Source organism: Perissodus microlepis, chromosome 19 (genome assembly GCF_051167445.1).
Source record: "Perissodus microlepis isolate ML-2025 ecotype Zambia chromosome 19, ASM5116744v1, whole genome shotgun sequence".
NCBI lineage: Eukaryota > Metazoa > Chordata > Actinopteri > Cichliformes > Cichlidae > Perissodus > Perissodus microlepis.
The window spans coordinates 9553576-9572167 of record NC_140479.1 but is presented as its reverse complement, the minus strand read 5'-3'; the positions used below and the strand labels follow the sequence as shown (position 1 = coordinate 9572167).

Genomic DNA, 18592 nt, shown 5'->3' with positions numbered 1-18592 from the left:
ACGTTACTATTTTAAAAATCAAAGTTGTTATGCACATTTGTATAACATCATTCCCCTAATTCCAATCTTTCAATCACTTCCAAAAAAAAAAAAAAAAAAAAAAAAAAAAAGGTTTTTATTATCTGGCTCAATGAGTGTCTGTGTCTGGTAAACCGTGAGCCCATGGGCTGTAGTAACATCACAAGCTTTTAAAAAGTGAGCTTTTAGGACATGCTGCATATGAATGCTGCTAATGAAAAGCTGAGAATGACCTCTGATTATTTTTAGGGGCTTGTTTATATTAAACAAAACATACAAAGTCATAGTGGAAGCAGGGCTGACGCGTTATCATTTAGAACAGAACAGCCGCTTTAATGACAAGAACATACACCAGTCAGTGCACATCAGAAAACTAAAGGTATACTTTTTTCCTATTCTAGGATCTGTACACCTAAGAATATAAGACAAACTAGACTAATACATTATTATTAGTTAGTAAAACTGTACAGAATATATTTTAAATAAGATTAAAAGGACAGGCATTGGAGCAAACCATTAAAAAAAATGGCTAAATCAGCAAAATGCAGGGGATGGTAGGTGCCCACCTGACAACCCTAACTCTACTATGTGTTATCCTTTGAAGCTAGTGCAAGAACCCACAGTCACCTCTGAGCACAGGAAGAATGAAGGATTATTCACTGCTTTCCCAGTAGCTTTGAAAACATGGAAGAAGTGCAGATGCACAATCTTTAACTTGGATTCAGCACATTGGCCTTAACATGTCCTGTGTATAATAAACAGTAAGAACTTGACCTTACAATATAAAAGTGCCCTGAGATGAAACTATGTGTACTTAAGAGCTCTGTGGATAAAATACAATAAAAAAAAGTCTTCATATCAAACAGATTATATTAGAAAATCATGTACCTGTAATGTAAGACGGAGAAAGAAAAGAAAAGAATTGTGTAACAATTCATCACTAAATGCCTCTAAATTAAATATTATCATTTATCTTCATATGTTTATGGTGCTGGGTGAATTTCATACATCAAGCTGTTGTGATACTAGTCTGCGCTCTTCAGCAGTGGGTATGCCAACATCCTTAAGCCTTAAGGCCTTAAGGATGTTGGAAAAAGCTGACAGTCAGCTGCCTACAAGTACAAAAGTTCAGATAAAGAGCCTAGTTGTGATTGGGAGTGTATACAATCCCTCCTAACAGACCTACTGTCCAGGCTACATGGAGAGGGTTAATGCATTAAAATTCAGTAATGAGAATACTCTAATATCTGATCACACTGCCAGCTACTAATGGTCTGCTAAGCCATTAATGATTTACAGAAGGAGAGGAACTTTATTTCTTATGCTTGCTACATCAGGACTTGCTTTTTATGAAAGAAATGTGTTAAATGAAAGAATTAAATTGTTCAATAGCATCCAGCAATGTGAGAAGATATCCAGCAAGACCCTTCAACTCTGTGTTCTTCACCAACATCATCAGGTAACAGGATGTGGACAGAAAGCGACAGAACCTGCTCTCCAGACTCGGGAATGCTGGGGATAACTCTGCATCCTCCAATTCCAACAAAATAACTCAGTCCTTTGAATGACATGCCTCCATCTGTCATTCTCCATCTGCTCGCGTCAAAAACAGGAAATGAAATGATAATGAAATGCAATCAGCCAAATAATGAGATAGGAAGGCAATGCATGGTAGCATGGAGATACAACACAGGAATTAGTGTTGAATTAATCAAGAATCATACTGGGTAAAAATGCTCTAACTTTGGCAGTGGCAGCATGACTGGTGATAGACATGCTTATATGATTTATGAAGCTGCTGTTAGAAATGTCTCACACACGCCTCTAGGGTTTATTGAAGAAGTTCAAAAACACAATAAAAATGGGTGAATGAAACACTTTTATTGGTGAAAAGAGTAAACGGGGTGTGGCCAAACTGGTTTGAGCTGAGTTTCAGAAACGTTCAAAGTGCACAACAAACTGAGACAGAGTCAAGAAACAACAAGATCACGTCTGGGTATCTGCAGGCCGAGGGCAGAAATCTAACACACACACACACACACACACACACACACACACACACACACACACACACACACACACACACACACACACACACACACACACACACACACACACACACACACAGTTGATGAGTGGAAATTGTGCCTTGGTCTGATAAATCTCAATATCTGCTGAGAGGCACAATTTAGTGCCGACTGCATAAATCTAAAGAGCTAACTGCCTTCAAACGTCAAATGCCGAGTTCATGCCACAGGTGCTATTTTGTTCCTTCCAGTTACTGTTTATTTTCTGATAAAGTGCCCAATAAGGCTTCATACTCACATAAAGCCTTTTGGTTGCATAAAATGCAGTAAAAATGACTTGTGGGGATCACCAAGTCAGCCCTATTGTTAAACAAACAATTGCATGAACACTCTTCTAAATGGTGCTGACAGTGATAAGTTAATGATTCGGAGATCTGCAATTTTCTACAATGGAATTAATAAATACATGCCAAACACACCAGCCATGCCAGGTTTGGCTTGGAGGACACAGTTCTCCATTGTGATGTTTCCTGTTAACTGTCAGGAAAGGGCAGATGTTCCACCCCTGTGTGAAACGACCAGCTGCAAAACAATAATATGCAGCCAGAGCTAAGAGCCATAATCTTATATACTGCACAGCCGTTAAACACAGTATCTTTTCAAAATGTTCAGTCTAATATTATCAGCTTGTCCTCCTGTAAAAAAAAAAAAATTAAAAAATGACAGATTATACCTTTACTTTCTGATCTTTGGCAGCGCTGTTATCGGATAATTCATATCATCATCATCATCATCATGACATGAATGAGGCTTCCTTACATCTCACTGTGACTTCTACAACAAAGAGACCGAGAGCTGCTATGGTGAGAGTGGTTGGAAATACCCCAAACAGTGTTCAAGTGTTATCTAACGCTTTTGCACATCCTTTGATGCATAACCATTTCAAATAAGGTGGAAAAATGAACAGCAGCCACCCGCTGGGTAAAGCAGAACAGTCTCAAGTTTTAGCTGAATAATTGGTGTGCTCTTCTGCTGTTTGCTCTTTGAAGGCGATGGGCCACGATGGGCCACTCTGCCTACTCCCCCTGTTTAAAGTTAATCAGCAGACAACACATCCAATAAAAACTGACATTCAGTGTAACAGGTTTTGTTAAACCACATTTAAGTCTCTGGGTAAATTCCAGTGTACGCCACTTATTTCAATTAAAGCTGAATCATTAGTATGCCACGTCATACACAAAAAGCAGTCGAATAAAGCCTTTGATCAGACACACTCTAATTTGCATTAGTCCTGGGCTAGCTAGCACTGCAGGTGCACTATATTCTTGCCAGAAAGGAGATGAGAGAGAGAAGAGACTGATATGTGCCCTTGGCTGAATGCTCACATTAGACACAGAGGACTCTTTAAGGGCCCCGGCACGGATGCCTGGAGGCTGCCAACACGTAGGAGCACAGATATGGCATGCCAGCTAAAGGAGAAGGCGACAAATGCACTATGGATGGCATTATACTTCCCAAATTTAGAGAGACTGCAGGAGATTGATCATAATAAAGATACGCCTGTTCCTTCAGGATTTCTTGAGAATATTCAGTTCTTTAACCAGGTCAAACATTTTTCATTTATTTATATGTATTTATTATTGAATAATAACTGCAAAAGTCAGCAGCAATACCCTTAGCTATTCTACTCAAGTACCTTAGCTATAAAATATTCCAATTAACAAAATGCATTTAAGTAAGAATATTATTACCGTTATCCTTCCAGAAATAATGGAAATTCTATATGAATATGAAGCCAGTTATGGACACTACATAAAAACTGTTTTTCCTGCTCCCCATCCTGCTCTGTGGCTGTTTGCATGATGAGCTACGATCCTCCACTAACAGACAGCATGATTCACAGAGCCACCCAAATGCTATTTGATCATTCTTAGTCAAGTTAACTTAGTGAAAGCGGTGACAGTGTGTCTCAAACAGTTATCATGGCTGCTACCAGTGGTTACAGTAATTAGTTACAGTAATTACATATGTCAGGCAGGAAATCCAAAGTGTGGAATCATTTTGAGAGAGTGGAAGAAAACCCTAAGAGGGTGACATACTAAGTCTGCACGCAAACAGTCCTCTTATTTGTTGACAGACACCAAACATGACATTTGAAACATGTAAGTGGACCAACATGAGCCAAGTCTTTCTATTCAACATGTTTTAATGTTGAATAAAAAAAACTTGTCAGTTATTGCACTGCATTCAGAATAAAAATGCTGCTGGTAAAACAATACTGGTAACATTTTGAAAGGCTCTGTGTCGAGGGGACATTTTTCTTATAATGTGGTACGGCCTTCACAATATTATTTAACGATGTCTGTCTTAGCACTGGGAGTGAACCCATTTGTGCTCCACCCAAAATAAATACTGACATAATAAAATTTTTGTCAACAAATGCTGCTAATCAAAGGGAAGCCAGGGGCACCATTAATGCAGTGCTGATGGAAACTTACTATTAAGACATGCAACAATACTTGAATACCTTTGGAACAAACTAAAGATATAAAGTCAGTGTGCAGAGTTTGAATGTTTTATACTTAGTTAAAAACAATCTAAGGGCAGACAACAAAGGAGAGACCTGCTGCTGTCAGCTGGTTTCATTTAAGTGTAAGGTTAACAGATTTCAACCATTTCTAAAGTATCTCAGTAACTGCTAATAAGCTCAAGAGTATGCCAAGTTACTCTAACTTTTTTGTGGCTGTCTGTGCTTTAAAAAAAAAAGAAAAAAAAAAAAGAAGAAGAAGCAAAGAGTTAATATGTAACTTCTTCTAAAAATATTTAATATATCTACAGTATCCACACTATTAAAATGGGACATGACAAACACGTAGAGTCAATTATCAGTCCTAAAATTCCACGTTCATGAATGTAAATGAAGAAGAAGAGAAAACAGGAAAACATATCTCCTGTAGGAAGTTCTTTGCAACCCACAGAAGGTTGATATTTGACCAAAGTGAAACAAAGTTAATCATAAATCTGCTGCAACCAGCAGAGAAGGACAAGTCTGTCACATGATGCAATAAGGAGCAATCAGTGTGAGGCACATTTGAGGCCTTGATAGCACACAGTGAACATTTGTGTTACTAAATGCGCTCCAGGCTTTGCCAATCTACAGATGTCAATCATAATTCGATGCTCGCTGGGACAGAATGATTTTCCTTATCAGGGGGTCTATTAGAGCCATTTGTTTTAGTACTGACAAGACTCGTCTTGTATGGATTGCTTCAGCCATTAGAGTTTTTATTTTGCAGCACTGGGCAAATGTACAAGTGGTTGGCTGATTGTGAGCTTAGCTTAAGAAAATAAATAAAATATTTCCAAACTTTATGTTTATGGTTGAAACAGTCATTTACTCATCGTAATCTTTCAAACTTATAAAACTGGATTTTAGATACAAGATCCACAAAAATGACATGACCTAACAGACATGTCCAATATCAGAATATCCTCTCATTTGTCAGAGGCACTCACACCTTGCCGACTTGTATATTAGCCAATGCTTCACTGATCAATTGGTGGACCCATAACTAACATGGTGCTAGGGTAAAGCAACACTGCAAAGGCTGCCACACTCTCAAAGCATCAGCTATATTCATGGAAGACCATAAACTAAATATCATCAGGCTTGTCATAACATGATGTAACATGATGGTGTGGATAAAAACTAGAGTCCTATTTAGACGTATTATTTATGGTTGAGGGTGTAGAGCTTCATTAAATCAATCACAAGAATGAAACTGTGATGAAAAAGGACTTTCCTCCAATCCCATCACTTTTGGTCCATGTCATTTCATTATGGTGCCCCCATGCCAAACACTGCATGAATGCCTCTTGACTTGCAGTTAGTGTCTAGCTGTGTAACAGATTGGGGCCTATGAGTCTACAGAGAGCACAGTGTGAAGTGGTCATGCTAGAACTGGCAAAGCCTGACCTGAGCCCACACATTAGAGAACAGCTTATCGCAGAACTGAGCTGCTAAATTGGCAACACTCACTCTTCCTCTCCACGCACCATCTTTACTTTTATTGAGAGCTGTGGAAAAGAAAGACCAAACTGAAACAAGCAGACAGGTAAAGACGCAACAGCTCACCACAAGGCAAGGTCACATGAACACCTGCAAGTGTGTAACCCCAAACAACCTTCATTATATTTCTGGAGTTCTATTTTCATTGAATATCAATTTGTCAGCGACTATTTTTGAAACAAACACCAGCCTCGATTGTGCTTTACTCAAACTGCTAATCTGATGTACTGTAAGCCAGACCTGAGTGTTTGTTTTTACTTTGCTTTAAAACTGCTTAAGATTAGCGGGAGCTTGTGCATTCAAAAAGGCAACATGAAATGTAAATCCACCCTGAGATCAGATCTCAATAACATGCTGCCACAGTAAAACACGGGGGCTAGGTTTAAGTTTGGCCATTATAAAAACAGGAAAGGTCAACAGCGAAACCTGTCAAACTGGTTTTGCAGTGGGTGAAACACAGATCACCCACAGCACAACACAGGGTTGTGGTGTTTTTCTCTCCATTTCATCAGCTGGCCTGTAGCTAAAAGGGGAGGAAAGGAATTCATTCAAAAGCATGTGATTTAAACATATCTTTATATCTGAAATGTGGGCTCTTATAAACAGCAGTGATGGCAAAAAGAAAATAAAGCCAAGAACATTTCCAAAAGACTCAAAGAAATGGCCACAGAGTTTATTCTGATGGTGTATGAGAAACACCTGAAAACACAGACACGGGACACCCTAAAACTGTCATTACTACGGTATGGACGTACTTCAACACCAACTTAACCCTAATAAGAGCTCTCCACTCCTACTGAGGTGTGCCGATCCAGCATTTATAATGCGCAATAGCTAGTTTCTGTTTTATGGTGCCATGATTTGCAATTCTAATCACCCAGGGACTGCGGGATAGGACTTCTTTGTACTGCCAAATGCTTATCTTGACACTGCCACCAGTTTAGAAGCCACCAACATTAACAGCAGAAACAAGGGTGGAAACAAACTGTTCCTCTTATTACATCTACTTTTTAATCTTTTTCTTAAAGCCTGAAGCTCTTTGCCTACAGAGTTATTAATCTCTGATCTGTTCCAATGTAGCTAATGAATAAATAAATCATCATTCATTTACCAGAGTGACTCTGACAACTACTGGTCAAAACACTCGTTTTTCACCTTCCAGCTGCTTTCTGTGTGTGGGCAGATAACTCAGTCTTTATGTAGAACTGAAGCTTTTTCCCCAGCTTACCTTAGTTCCTCTATAACTTCTTTTAAAAAAGCTCTTCCACTGATTTATCTAAAACAAATACGTGGATGAGGTTTTACATTCGTCTGCCCAGCAGCTATCTGTTAGATCATCAGACATTTTTCACACTGTAATAGGCTCACATGAGCCTTTTTGCAGATGTGGACAAAAACAAACCTGTTTTGCTGCTTTTACATTTTTGAGATCATGACAGTTATAATCCAGTCTCTTCTTTTAAGGATCAATTTTTAAGAAGTCTAGTTGTCTCTAGGGAGGGGGGCACTGCTGCTTCTGATAAATAGCCCCGAGAGACTGAAGCTGACACTTTCATTACGATCAACTGCACCATGATATACACATATTTGGGTTTTATTACTGACTCAAAGGGTACTTAAATCAGTGAAGCAGCACAGTAAGTAACAATAACATCTAGAAGTGACTATTTGATAACCTGCATGGCTAAGTTCTGTTTTGCTGCAGAAGCATCGTCTACCTGTTGATGCCAGTAGCTGCTCCCATTCTTGATTGACAAGACAGTAAAAATTATAGACTTTATGAAAGGAAATAGATCTTCCCCTCCTGTTGTACAGAGGGCAGCCTAAATAAACCATGTGGTTAACATGACCACCTTGGTAGATGTCACTGCAACACAATAAATAATTAATTGATATCCATGACAGAGTCATAGTCCTGCCGACCCTATCAACTAATATAAAGCAGTTAAAAACATTCACCTTTATGAGCAAATATATATTAAATATAAATTGAACTGATAAAGTCTACAACCATTTATAATGTACAGTCAAATCAGGCAGCTTTACACTATTCCATGATTATACAGTGTGTTAGATATTCCTCATTTCTATTCTAAAGCATCTCTGTGCTTCTCTTAATAAGGCATTAGTTAAGTACGTGCTAAGATGCTAAATGCCTAGACCATTATGAGAGGAGGTGCTGCTGTAATAGGCAACACTACAGAGCTGTTAAAGCTGCCATCTAATCTAAGCAGCACACAATGCTTCTGACATCATTGTATTAACAGTTTATCTGACAGGGAACTAACAATGATTTCTTTCTGCATACTTCTTCATTTATCTGGAAACCAGGTAAATGTTTTGGTTTAAAGGTGGTCAGATTTATTTTACTTGTAACATTAAAGAGTCCATTTATGCCAATTAGTGTCAAAAAGCTTTAATCATCCATGATGACTCGGATACAAGTTTAGTTGGTGATAGCATGAAAATAAGAAACAAAACCCAAGACTGTGAAAGGTTAATAAAATCCCGAACGGACAGTTTAATATGACACTTGCATTGAACTGCACTACACTTTTTAAGTGTTGATATCCTGCCTACACAGTGTGGGATAAAAGATGGTAAGAGGCTGAACTTGTTCACAAGTCTAACCTGAGTGTTGTACAAATGGGGCAGAATCAGAAGTCAAGTGATCTCAGCCTTTACTTCAGCCACACAGAGGACCTTCTTGAGAGCACTTCCAGTGTTGTGCTCATTGTTCCCCCTGGTGCTTCAACTTGTGATTTCCTCCTCTAACAGCAGCACTTTCAGTTGACCCCGACCCACACAACAGCACACGAAGAAAGGCAGAGTGTAATGACACCATTTTCATTTTTTGTGAACGATGAGTACAGAGCTTCATTTTTTCCCCAGGTTTTACCTTTGGTTGCAAACTTAAAAATACCAAGACCTACAACAAACACACCTGAGTGTTATCACTGGCAACACTTGTTCCAGTGCAGTTCACAAGCAGATTCCAGCTGAGCCTGTTTACACCAGCTGAAAAGTAAAGAAACAACAGCTAATTTACTCCTTCAACCAAAGCACCCGGTCTCAAGTCCTCACAAACGAAAAGCTTTGAGTTAAACATTTACGAGCTTCAAATGCAGCAGCGTGACTCGTTTATAGCTGACTTGGCACTAAGAAAAGAAATACTGCCCCGGGGATACAATGGGTATTCCTCCAGACAAACACTGTTGTTTACATTCATGTCAATGAAGGATTTCCTACACTTTCATCATCATACTCCAGGTCACTATGAACAACCTGGAGCACTGGGATGCACAGCGAGCTCAGCAGGTGGGGGCCGAGGATGAGAAAGACTTTGCACAGAGAGAAGTCAAAGGAAAAGTGGTTGGTGCCACAAGTGTGTGAAGCAGTGAGTGATCAGGTGGTTTTGCTGGGCTCCTGTAATTAACAACCTCAGCCAAATGCAGCCAGGCATGACCAGCAAATTAACATGCAGCAGCTTTCACACTCTATCCCACAGATCGGCTCAGTGAGCAGAAAACCAATAGAGGGCCACTCTGAAAATAGCCCAGACCACAGATTGTCCTTTCAAGTACAATACTGCTGATAGTACGACTGATTTAACAAGCCTGTTTACCAAATTTCTGGTGTTGCAATGACATAAAGAGGTCAAATTTTGGATAACTTAATAGACAATGACCTTGAGAGAAGACGAGCGGGTTGAAAACTTCTGTGCAGAAATTAAAGGATTACTGAAAACATAACAGTCATTAAAAAACAAACTTAATGGTATCTTCTCCTTGGGACATAGTAAATGAGTGTGGTAAACCCCAGCTGTGGATGCTTGACATACAGGTTGTAAATTTCCTCCCACCAGAAGCTGTTCCAGCCTGCCGCCTCTGGAAATGTCTTCTCTTGCTAGTGTTATGAATAATAACATTTAAATATTTCAAAAAGATAAAACAGCGTGATTGGTGAAAGAAGGTCAGCTCTATCCAAGTCCCTGTCCTGCCCTGTCTTCCACCTCACCCCATCTCTCATCAAGCTTCCTGCCACACAGGAACCAGCAGAACCAGGAGGAAATCCTTCCTGAACTGCAAGCTCGGTGTAATCTGGGAATTTGGGGGACATTGCAACGTCGGCCCAACTATCAGCTGCTGGACAAACAGACCAGCCTTATCTTTAGCTGCACATGAGGGAAAGAAAAACACAGATGACAGGCAGAGCACTGCACTGACCTCCACCTTGGCTGTACTAGTCTTGACATTGAAAGTTTGCTATGATAGCAAAAAAACTTCAACCATATCAACTTCCCACAGCTTTGCTCAAGCTACAACTGTTGACAGTGGCTATTACAATCCTGCTGCAGTACTGAGGATCAATAAATTGGATAACAAGTCACTATATGAAAAGGTTACAAGCAGGCACGTGTCAATGAACCAATGGTTTAAACTCTAAACATGGCAAACGTGCTCGGACTTTGCTCTGAATTCCACTGCCACCACAGACATACCAAACTTTAGAAGCTCTAAAAGTGCTCTAACTAAAAGCAATTAGTATTTACTGTAACTAAAACTTACCCAAATCAGTCATCGTGTGTATTTTGGGACAATATGTAAAAAGGTTTCCAATATTTTTCAAAGCTTTATGTAAAAAAATAAATAAAATAAAATCTAAATGAAAACAAGAGAAGAAACTGTGTTTACTGCATCTGTTTTCCAGCTACTCTGGGGATATAACCATTAATCATCAAATAAAAACAAGAGAAAATTAACTGCCTAGATGTTCACCTCTGTGTGGTCCACGAAAAGAAATACACATACATGACCTACTTTGAATGATATTTCTGAAAGACATGATTTATTGCACTCAGAGTGAGCAGATTGCAGTTTTTCTCCAGATCTCTTTGTTCCTCTCCACACTGACCTCGATTACTGACAAAGCACGGAGAATAACAGAAGAGCACAAGATATAGTACTACAGCATTCATGATGTTGTCAACAGAGTTCTGATGGGAGGCGACTGTAACATTTGACCTCCTTACCTCTAATACAACGTTTGAGTTCCAAATACGAGAAACCAATAATACACCAGTGACATATCACCAGATATTAGCCTATCATATATATTTTTCAGCCAATGGATGCGCTCTTCATTTATAAAAAGGATGATGGTGCCTTCAAATTCCAGCCCTGCATTTATTTTTGTCTTTGATATGATTCGGCATGATAAAATGTACAACTTGCACGTCATCGGTTCTGCTTAAATCAGTGTAGATTCAGCATGCACTTGTCAGTTACAGTTTATCAATGGAACAAGCCGTGCAAACTCAGACCGTTTAACAGCTCGTATGGACAACACAAGTCAGGTGACTGCAGAACATAGTCGTGTCTCTTTTTTATTAACGCAGCGCAGGAAGACAACAGTTTTATGAGCCTCATAAATTCTGCACTTCCTTGTCCAGTGGATTAAAATAAATGACTGCTCGTGTAACACGTTTATGTCATTATCATGTCAAATTTCTCGAAAAAAAAGGTAGAGGCAAGCTGACTGAAACTCGGGAAGGTAACCTGCAGTAAGAAAGCCCTGTCCTCTCTCCAAAAGTCCAAACAGAGACTTCAACCTGTGCGACTCGATGCTGAATGACGAAGCTTCAGTTACGTGTTTAACACTATAATGATGGCACAGGACCGAAGAGCAGCGAAGCCTGTTCTCGGCATCTGTTTCCCCTGCATCAGTTAGCATTATTGGCTGGCTAAGTAGCCGCAGGGGAGCTAGCTTGTATTAGCTAGCATCCATGCCTCATCACAGTGCGATTTGTCTCATATTTTAAATGAACAAAGACTTCAAACAGCAGAGGGTACCAGCATAATGCAGATGCATGTTACAGGTCAGCCGGCTGGACTCGCACTAAGCAGCCAGCTGACCTGACGCCTTGTTTGACGTTAGCAGTCTGCTGGTGCCAGCTAGCTAGCTCCACTTAGCTAAGCCTCGACGATGCAGCATCCAGCTCCCCGGTGACATTTCACTCACCTAACAGAGTCCGGAGGTGTTTGAACCGGGTAAACACATCCTTCTTTGGGTCCAGAACTTTCTGTGTAGATTTCTTGACGTCTCCATGCCCCCTTCGAGTGAACATTACGCTTTAAAATGCGACCGTGAAAGCTGAAATCACCTGTGTTTCACCATACACCGAGCCTCCCGTGTGGCTGTCACTTTCCTCACTGCTTGCTCGGTAAACAGCCGCCCGACGGCCGCTAGAGTCTCCTGTTTTTGTGGGTGTGTAAACACGGAAGCGCAGTCTAACGGAGGCGTGGTTAGACCTCATGAATACGCCTCGATGTTTATGTCTTTTACACCTTGCACCTTCAGCTTTACTCTCCGTCCCTGCTAGAAGTAAGGTTACTCATTTCTGTTAAGAACAGACTTTTCAAAGCACCACGGAGGAGTTTGTCTACTTTAATTTCAGAGACTGATAGTAGTGGGCTTGAGTGCACTGTCCTGTCTAAAAGTTTGAGTATTGGCAGCAAGCTTTAGTTTAAAAATGGGACTGTGAGACTGTATACCTCTTTATTTTGATAAAAGGGGGTTGATATAGCTCCCAAGCGCCCTCTGGTGTCTGAGGTAAAACACTACAGAGCAGTGGATGGATATTCATGATACTATACACTGATAAGAAGTGCTAAAAAGTGATTTCCACTATTTTCCCCAAAATGATTGTCTGTATTTAAACTGTTGTAAATGACTCGTTGGCCTATGTTCAACATGTCTTTCATGAATGATATTAAGACATTTTTAAGCAGAAAGAACAGAAAGAAAGTTTATTCTTTATTTTAATGTCATTCACATTAAAAATGTGTTTTACAAGAGATCGAACCAAGAGGAAATTGTAACAAGGATAATATCACAGTTCTGATTTTTTTTTTGTAGGTACAATAACTCAGACTCATAAAGATACTTGTAAAAGAGGTAATTTCTTTATTTTTTTATATATGACCCCAGTCATAAATCCTGTTTCATAAATCACCCTTTGGCATAACAACAACAACAACAACAACAAACAGAAATGTGCTTGCAAATTAGAATTTGTTTCATGGAAATTAAAGATAAAGTAGTGATTGCCCATTTTGTCCAACACAAGGTCATCAGGTGAGTTTAGTATAATTAGTGAATTGAAGTATAAAAGTATAATTGGGTTGAAAAACAAACCCAAACAAACAAAAACAAACTAAAATAATATGCTCTTGAAACACTAACTAAAATAAGATTTGAAAGAATGTACAGAATGCTTTCCCTTTTAGTCTCTAACACTAAAGCTAGAGAGGGACACGGTGCGTATGTTCACACATATTAAATTAAACAAATGAAAGTAATATCAAAACTAAGGGTAACTAACAAATGAAATCACCACTTTTTGAAGGACATAAACAAATCACAATTATGACACAACTGCTCCCTTTATCACAGGGAATCACCTGGCTCCATCCTTCTCTGTCACACCAGCCCTCTGCATGTCCTCCTTCACTACGTCCATAAATCTTCTCTGAGGTCTTCCTCTTTTCCTCCCGCCGACCAGCTCCATCTTCAGCATCCTTTGTCCACTGTATCCAGTATATGCTCTATCCCACTTCTGCACATGTCCTAATCATCTCACCTCGCCTCTCCAACTTTGTTCCCAAAGTGCTCAACCTGAACCGCTCCTCTGACGTAGCCATTTCTAATCTTCTCCATCCTGGTCACACTCAATAAAAACCTTAACACCCGTCTTTTTGTCAGCTCCACCATCTTCAAATCAAACATCTTAGCAGGTCTCAGTACCATCATTTCAACCTTTCCCTTCACTCTTATTGCTTTTCTTCTTTGTCTAACAGCCAAACATGCCTCAAATAAATTAAATGGAATTATTTTAATTAATGCTATATTTTTTCCAGATCAAGTAGAAATGGAAACACTCGATGTTGAGGGAAAATGATGGCGTAATCTACAAAAACACCAAAATTAATAATTTATTGCATCTCCTCTGGCTTTCATAACGGCCTGATTTTTCTGAGGCATGGATGGATTTCACTAATGAAAAGCAATATTCTGTATCAACCTGCTCTCTCAACCAGCCTTCCCAAATAGCGGCTGGCAGATCAGCTTTCCAGCATGGATACTCACTATGGAAATGTACTTTTTCAATTTCCACCATAAATTTTCAATCAGACTTAGATCCAGACTGTTTGCTGACCATGGCACGAAGTTGATATTAGCTGCCTTTTTGAGCACTCTTTGCTCTGTAGCAAGATGCATTATGATCCTGAAAAATGGCTTCATTATCACCAAACCTACTTTCTGTCAGATGAGAAAAATGTCCAACATGCAAGTGTGATCCTGTGTGAATAGTGCTGAGTTAATGATGGTCATGCCGCCCGGTACTTTACCTGATATGCAACCCCATTAGCCAGGAAATTTGTTCAGGTAGTGTTTAAATGTTTCACACTGCAGATTTGTCATTCGGCACTGAACATCACTTTCATCCATGCTGCTCCTTGGCCCACTATATATTGGTTTCTTCTTTTTAGGTCTTAATCTTGCTTTTTCTTTGGCTTCTCTGCACGTAGATCCCAGTTCACTCCGTCGTTCATTTTTTACAGCTTCTCATTTTGTCTGGTAGTTTCACTTTTTGGAAGGAGACAAAATATCAACCAAAAGTCCGGAAAAAAACACATTAAATTAAATTCGGTTTAACACATTAAACCGAGTGAAATAAATATTTGATCCTCAAGGAAGTCATCATTTAGTGCGTGGTGGAGAAACCCTTGGTGAGACCTTTGCTGTAGTTGGTCACCAGGTTCGCACACATCTCAGGAGGAACTTTAAGTCATTTAGGTTTCTTGGCTGCCTCTTGGTAAATGATCATTAATATTAATTATTTCCTCTGCTGTATATGTATAAAAGCAGACACAAGCCTGCACTTTATCTCACTGTAGTTGGAAGCCTGGGAACACGTCAGAGGGTGTATCCAAAATATTTCATGTCTTCCCGCAAACTCTCAGAGCTGAATGCACTAATTTTTAGAGTGAAGTTAAAAATGAACCGTGGAACCCAACTTTCAGATTAAAAGGACTTGCATTTTTTGATATTCACACCCTGCTATGGTGACACTTAAAAAGAGAATGAAAGTATAACAGCTTCACTGCTCATTCCAGCTGCTCCCACTTGACACTTTAAACTGGAGGTTTTGATGAATGAATATAAGAATACAAGGTAGTTTCAAAACAGCAAAGCTTTTCTGTAGTTTTAAGTACTCTCACGGTTATGATACCTTAAAAAGAGTTCACTGTACTCATGACACTACTGGGTTTTATTTTTTTCAGAACATCGTTCTGAGATAAATATTAAGTTTGAAGAACATCAACCCACTAAAGTGACATTCAGTGCAGTCTCACACTTTTACTTGTCTGAACCAATCGGTCTCATTTTGTAAGCAATTCTGACACTAAAATGATTTTACTTACGCTTCTTAGTAACTGATTAAAAACACAGGTCCGACTGCAGGCTTAAAATCTTTTTAGCCTTATGTGAAAAAATAAAGGTTTATACAACTACCGTGCCACCGCTACATATGAAAAATCATGGGGCACCTCCCACCTTAGGATCTGCAAATATTCTAGAACAATGTGTAGTGTATTTAATGAAGCCATGTAAAATTTGCGCTATGAATATTTACCAACTTGCGGACTTTCATAAAGATTTGGTTGTACAAGCTTTGCTCAAACTTTCTGTAGAAAAAGGTGAATGAGGTGGACTGAGAGGCTGTAACTCAGGAAATGCTCATAGTATGAGTTTAAAATTCAAATGGCTTAATTTTATGTGATTCTGAGGGGGTCAGGTGGAAACTTTTTTAAATATGGAAAGATCCTTTATGACGTTAAGTAATACTATTTTTTTGTTTTCTAATTATTGTCCTCACAACCATCCATCCTGGGTTCTTCGAGTTGACCTAATTTACCAGAAGATGGCGCCTAAACCACTGAAGCAAACAAACCTGCTGAGCTGCAAAGGCTGCAGATCTGGATTTCTTTCTTTTCCCAAGGAGTAAATATGCTTCATAGCCATAGGTCTGCAGATGCAGGTGCATCGGTGCAGATAAGACTGACAGAATCCATTTAAATGGCAATAACAGAATAATCTGTAGGAAAAATCTCATAAGTTCTCATGTTTTGTCTGAATACCAAAAAACAAAATTGTGAATGTAAAATAAAGACATTAACAAGAAATTTAGTCAACGGTGAAGCATCGCTTTCATTAAAGAAAACAAGACTGCATTCACCCCCACATATCCAGCACTGACAATGCTGTGAAAGCATTTGTCTCTCGTTTTCAAGGTTCCCAACAATGGATGTCTTGAATGATAGAGAGGAAAACAGAGGGTAGTGAGAGCAGAGGCCAAAGAGGAGGAGTAAAAAGAGGAGTAAAATCAGCCTTCGCCCTGCAGTTTGGTATGACACTCATTATCTGAAGTGGGCCATTCTGAGAAAGGAGGGTGCCTGTCACAACAGATGTTGATTACACAAAACAGGGTAGTTTGGAAGAATGAGTGAATAAAACAAGCTCACACATGCTCACACACACACTGGGTTATTATTGGTGCTTTGTCATCAGTCTTAATTGACTGTAATCACCATTCCTTCTTGGCAAACCTCCCCTGTTCTTGAAGAGCAGGTTATTGCTCGTTATCTAAGATGCCACGGACCTACGATAATCTATCAACACTAACAATGGGACTGGATCTTTTCCTCTCTAATTTGGCACCTGGAAGGAGTTCGGGTCCAGCTCATGTTTGAAATCATATACCCGACGCTGAGGCAGAGCTTGAAGCCTGCCGCAGAGCCACTGTTTACTTAAAACTCTTACTGTGGCAACTGTAAGATTATTTTTGAATTATTTCTTTTTTTTTTAAACAGGACTTTTGATGCATAACCAAACATAATTTGTTATTTTTCATTCCCAGCTTTCAAAGATGTGACACTCCCCAACACGACCAAATGGTGGCACTGTAGGCTTACAAATGCACACCACCGCTCTCATGGCCAGACAGTCGGACTGATTCCAATCCAAGGTTTGAAAAGCACTTGTCTGCTCTAAATTGTTCTTATAAAGAGCTTGGAAATACTTGACTTTTCTCCTTATGTGGTTATGGATTTCCTTTTTGTACAATTAAGTGCCATTAAAAGCTAATGTATCCTGTTAAACCACATTAAGGTGTGAGGGTGGACAGTGGTGCATCCGCATATTTTGAACAGGAGCCCACTTTTGGAGTAATGTTTGAAATCTATATCAGACCATTCAGAAACTTCAGGATGAAAAGGATCAAAAGGGAAACGTCCACAGCGACCCACATTTTCAGGCTGAGCGACCACCCACAGCTGCCTGACAGAGACGAGCCACGGAGCAATAAAATGAAAAAACAAAAGCAATCTTTGTTTGGTTCAATGCAGCACCTCAAAAAGGGACTATCCATATTTTACCTTCCTTTTTCTTTTTTTAACGCTTTGTTGTTATTATTACATGCAGAACAGCAGAGATAATTCTGAAATATTTATTTCAATTAAATACATTTTCAGGCTCACTGTTAGACGTGCTGTATAGAAAGCTCACATACTATAGGTTGACTTTTTTTTCTCTCCCTCTCTCTCTTTTTAATAAGGCAAAAATGCAGGCTTTTAATCTGAAATTACACCTCCCACCAGGGGTCGTCATGGTGCCCTTAGCCACCAAGGTTATCTCACAGCTGGCAAGTTCAAAGCACAGATTTCCTAATGCTTCTGTTTTTTTCTTTTACTTTGAAATTGAAAAAAAAAAGTTATTTTTTAAGAACTGGAAACAGTCGTATCATTTCTGGTAATATAAATATTAATACAAGTATCTGTATGTGGATATAAGCAATTTCGGAGTGCAGTGTGTGTAATTCAGCCAGCAGTTTGGAGCACATCTCCACAGAGGTTAATGAGGGGGCACTCTGAAGTAATTAAAACAAGAGCATTATAAGGCAGCAGTTTCACATAAGGTACTCTTAGCAACATACCCCATACTTAATTAAAACTCTTTGCTGACAGCATTTTGTATCTTCTCAGGTAATCTGCTGTGAAATTAATAACGAGGGAGAATTAAATGACTAATGTTAGCAAAGAAGGGCTATTTTTTTCCTGCAGTATGCATGACAGGGGTCTCTATCAGCAATGCGTGATCCTTATTGCGCTGAAAAACACTTCTTCAGATTCTTTCCGTAATCTGATTCCAATTTCACTTATGCTGTGACACTGTAGCGACAAGCCGGGGGGAGGTTTAATTGAAATGTCCATGCTTTTAATTGGATTCTGTTAAGATGTGAAATTACCTTCTGAATTACAGCCTTGTACCTTTAAATGCTGATACAGAATTGTTTCCAGCGGTGATCAGTTAAGGAGCTGAAATAATGCTTCGATTCAGCGGTGTGCATCTTTGT

At 39.3% G+C, this 18592-nt stretch overlaps 1 protein-coding gene across 6 annotated transcripts in view; it reads right to left on the bottom strand.

Annotated features, from left to right (window-relative positions):
- Positions 1–12609, bottom strand: part of ralgapa2 (Ral GTPase activating protein catalytic subunit alpha 2) — a 106556-nt gene extending 93947 nt beyond the window's left edge. For 4 of the 6 annotated variants that reach the window (XM_084914970.1, XM_084914971.1, XM_084914972.1 and 1 more), the window contains exon 1: positions 12136–12608. In XM_084914970.1, coding sequence (XP_084771096.1) covers positions 12136–12241 — 106 coding nt within the window. In that variant the 5' untranslated portion in view covers positions 12242–12608. Of the gene's footprint in view, positions 1–12135 lie in introns of all 6 variants that reach the window. The other 2 variants (XM_084914973.1, XM_084914974.1) reach the window with 2 other exon arrangements.
- Between the last annotated feature and the right edge of the window lie 5983 nt (positions 12610–18592).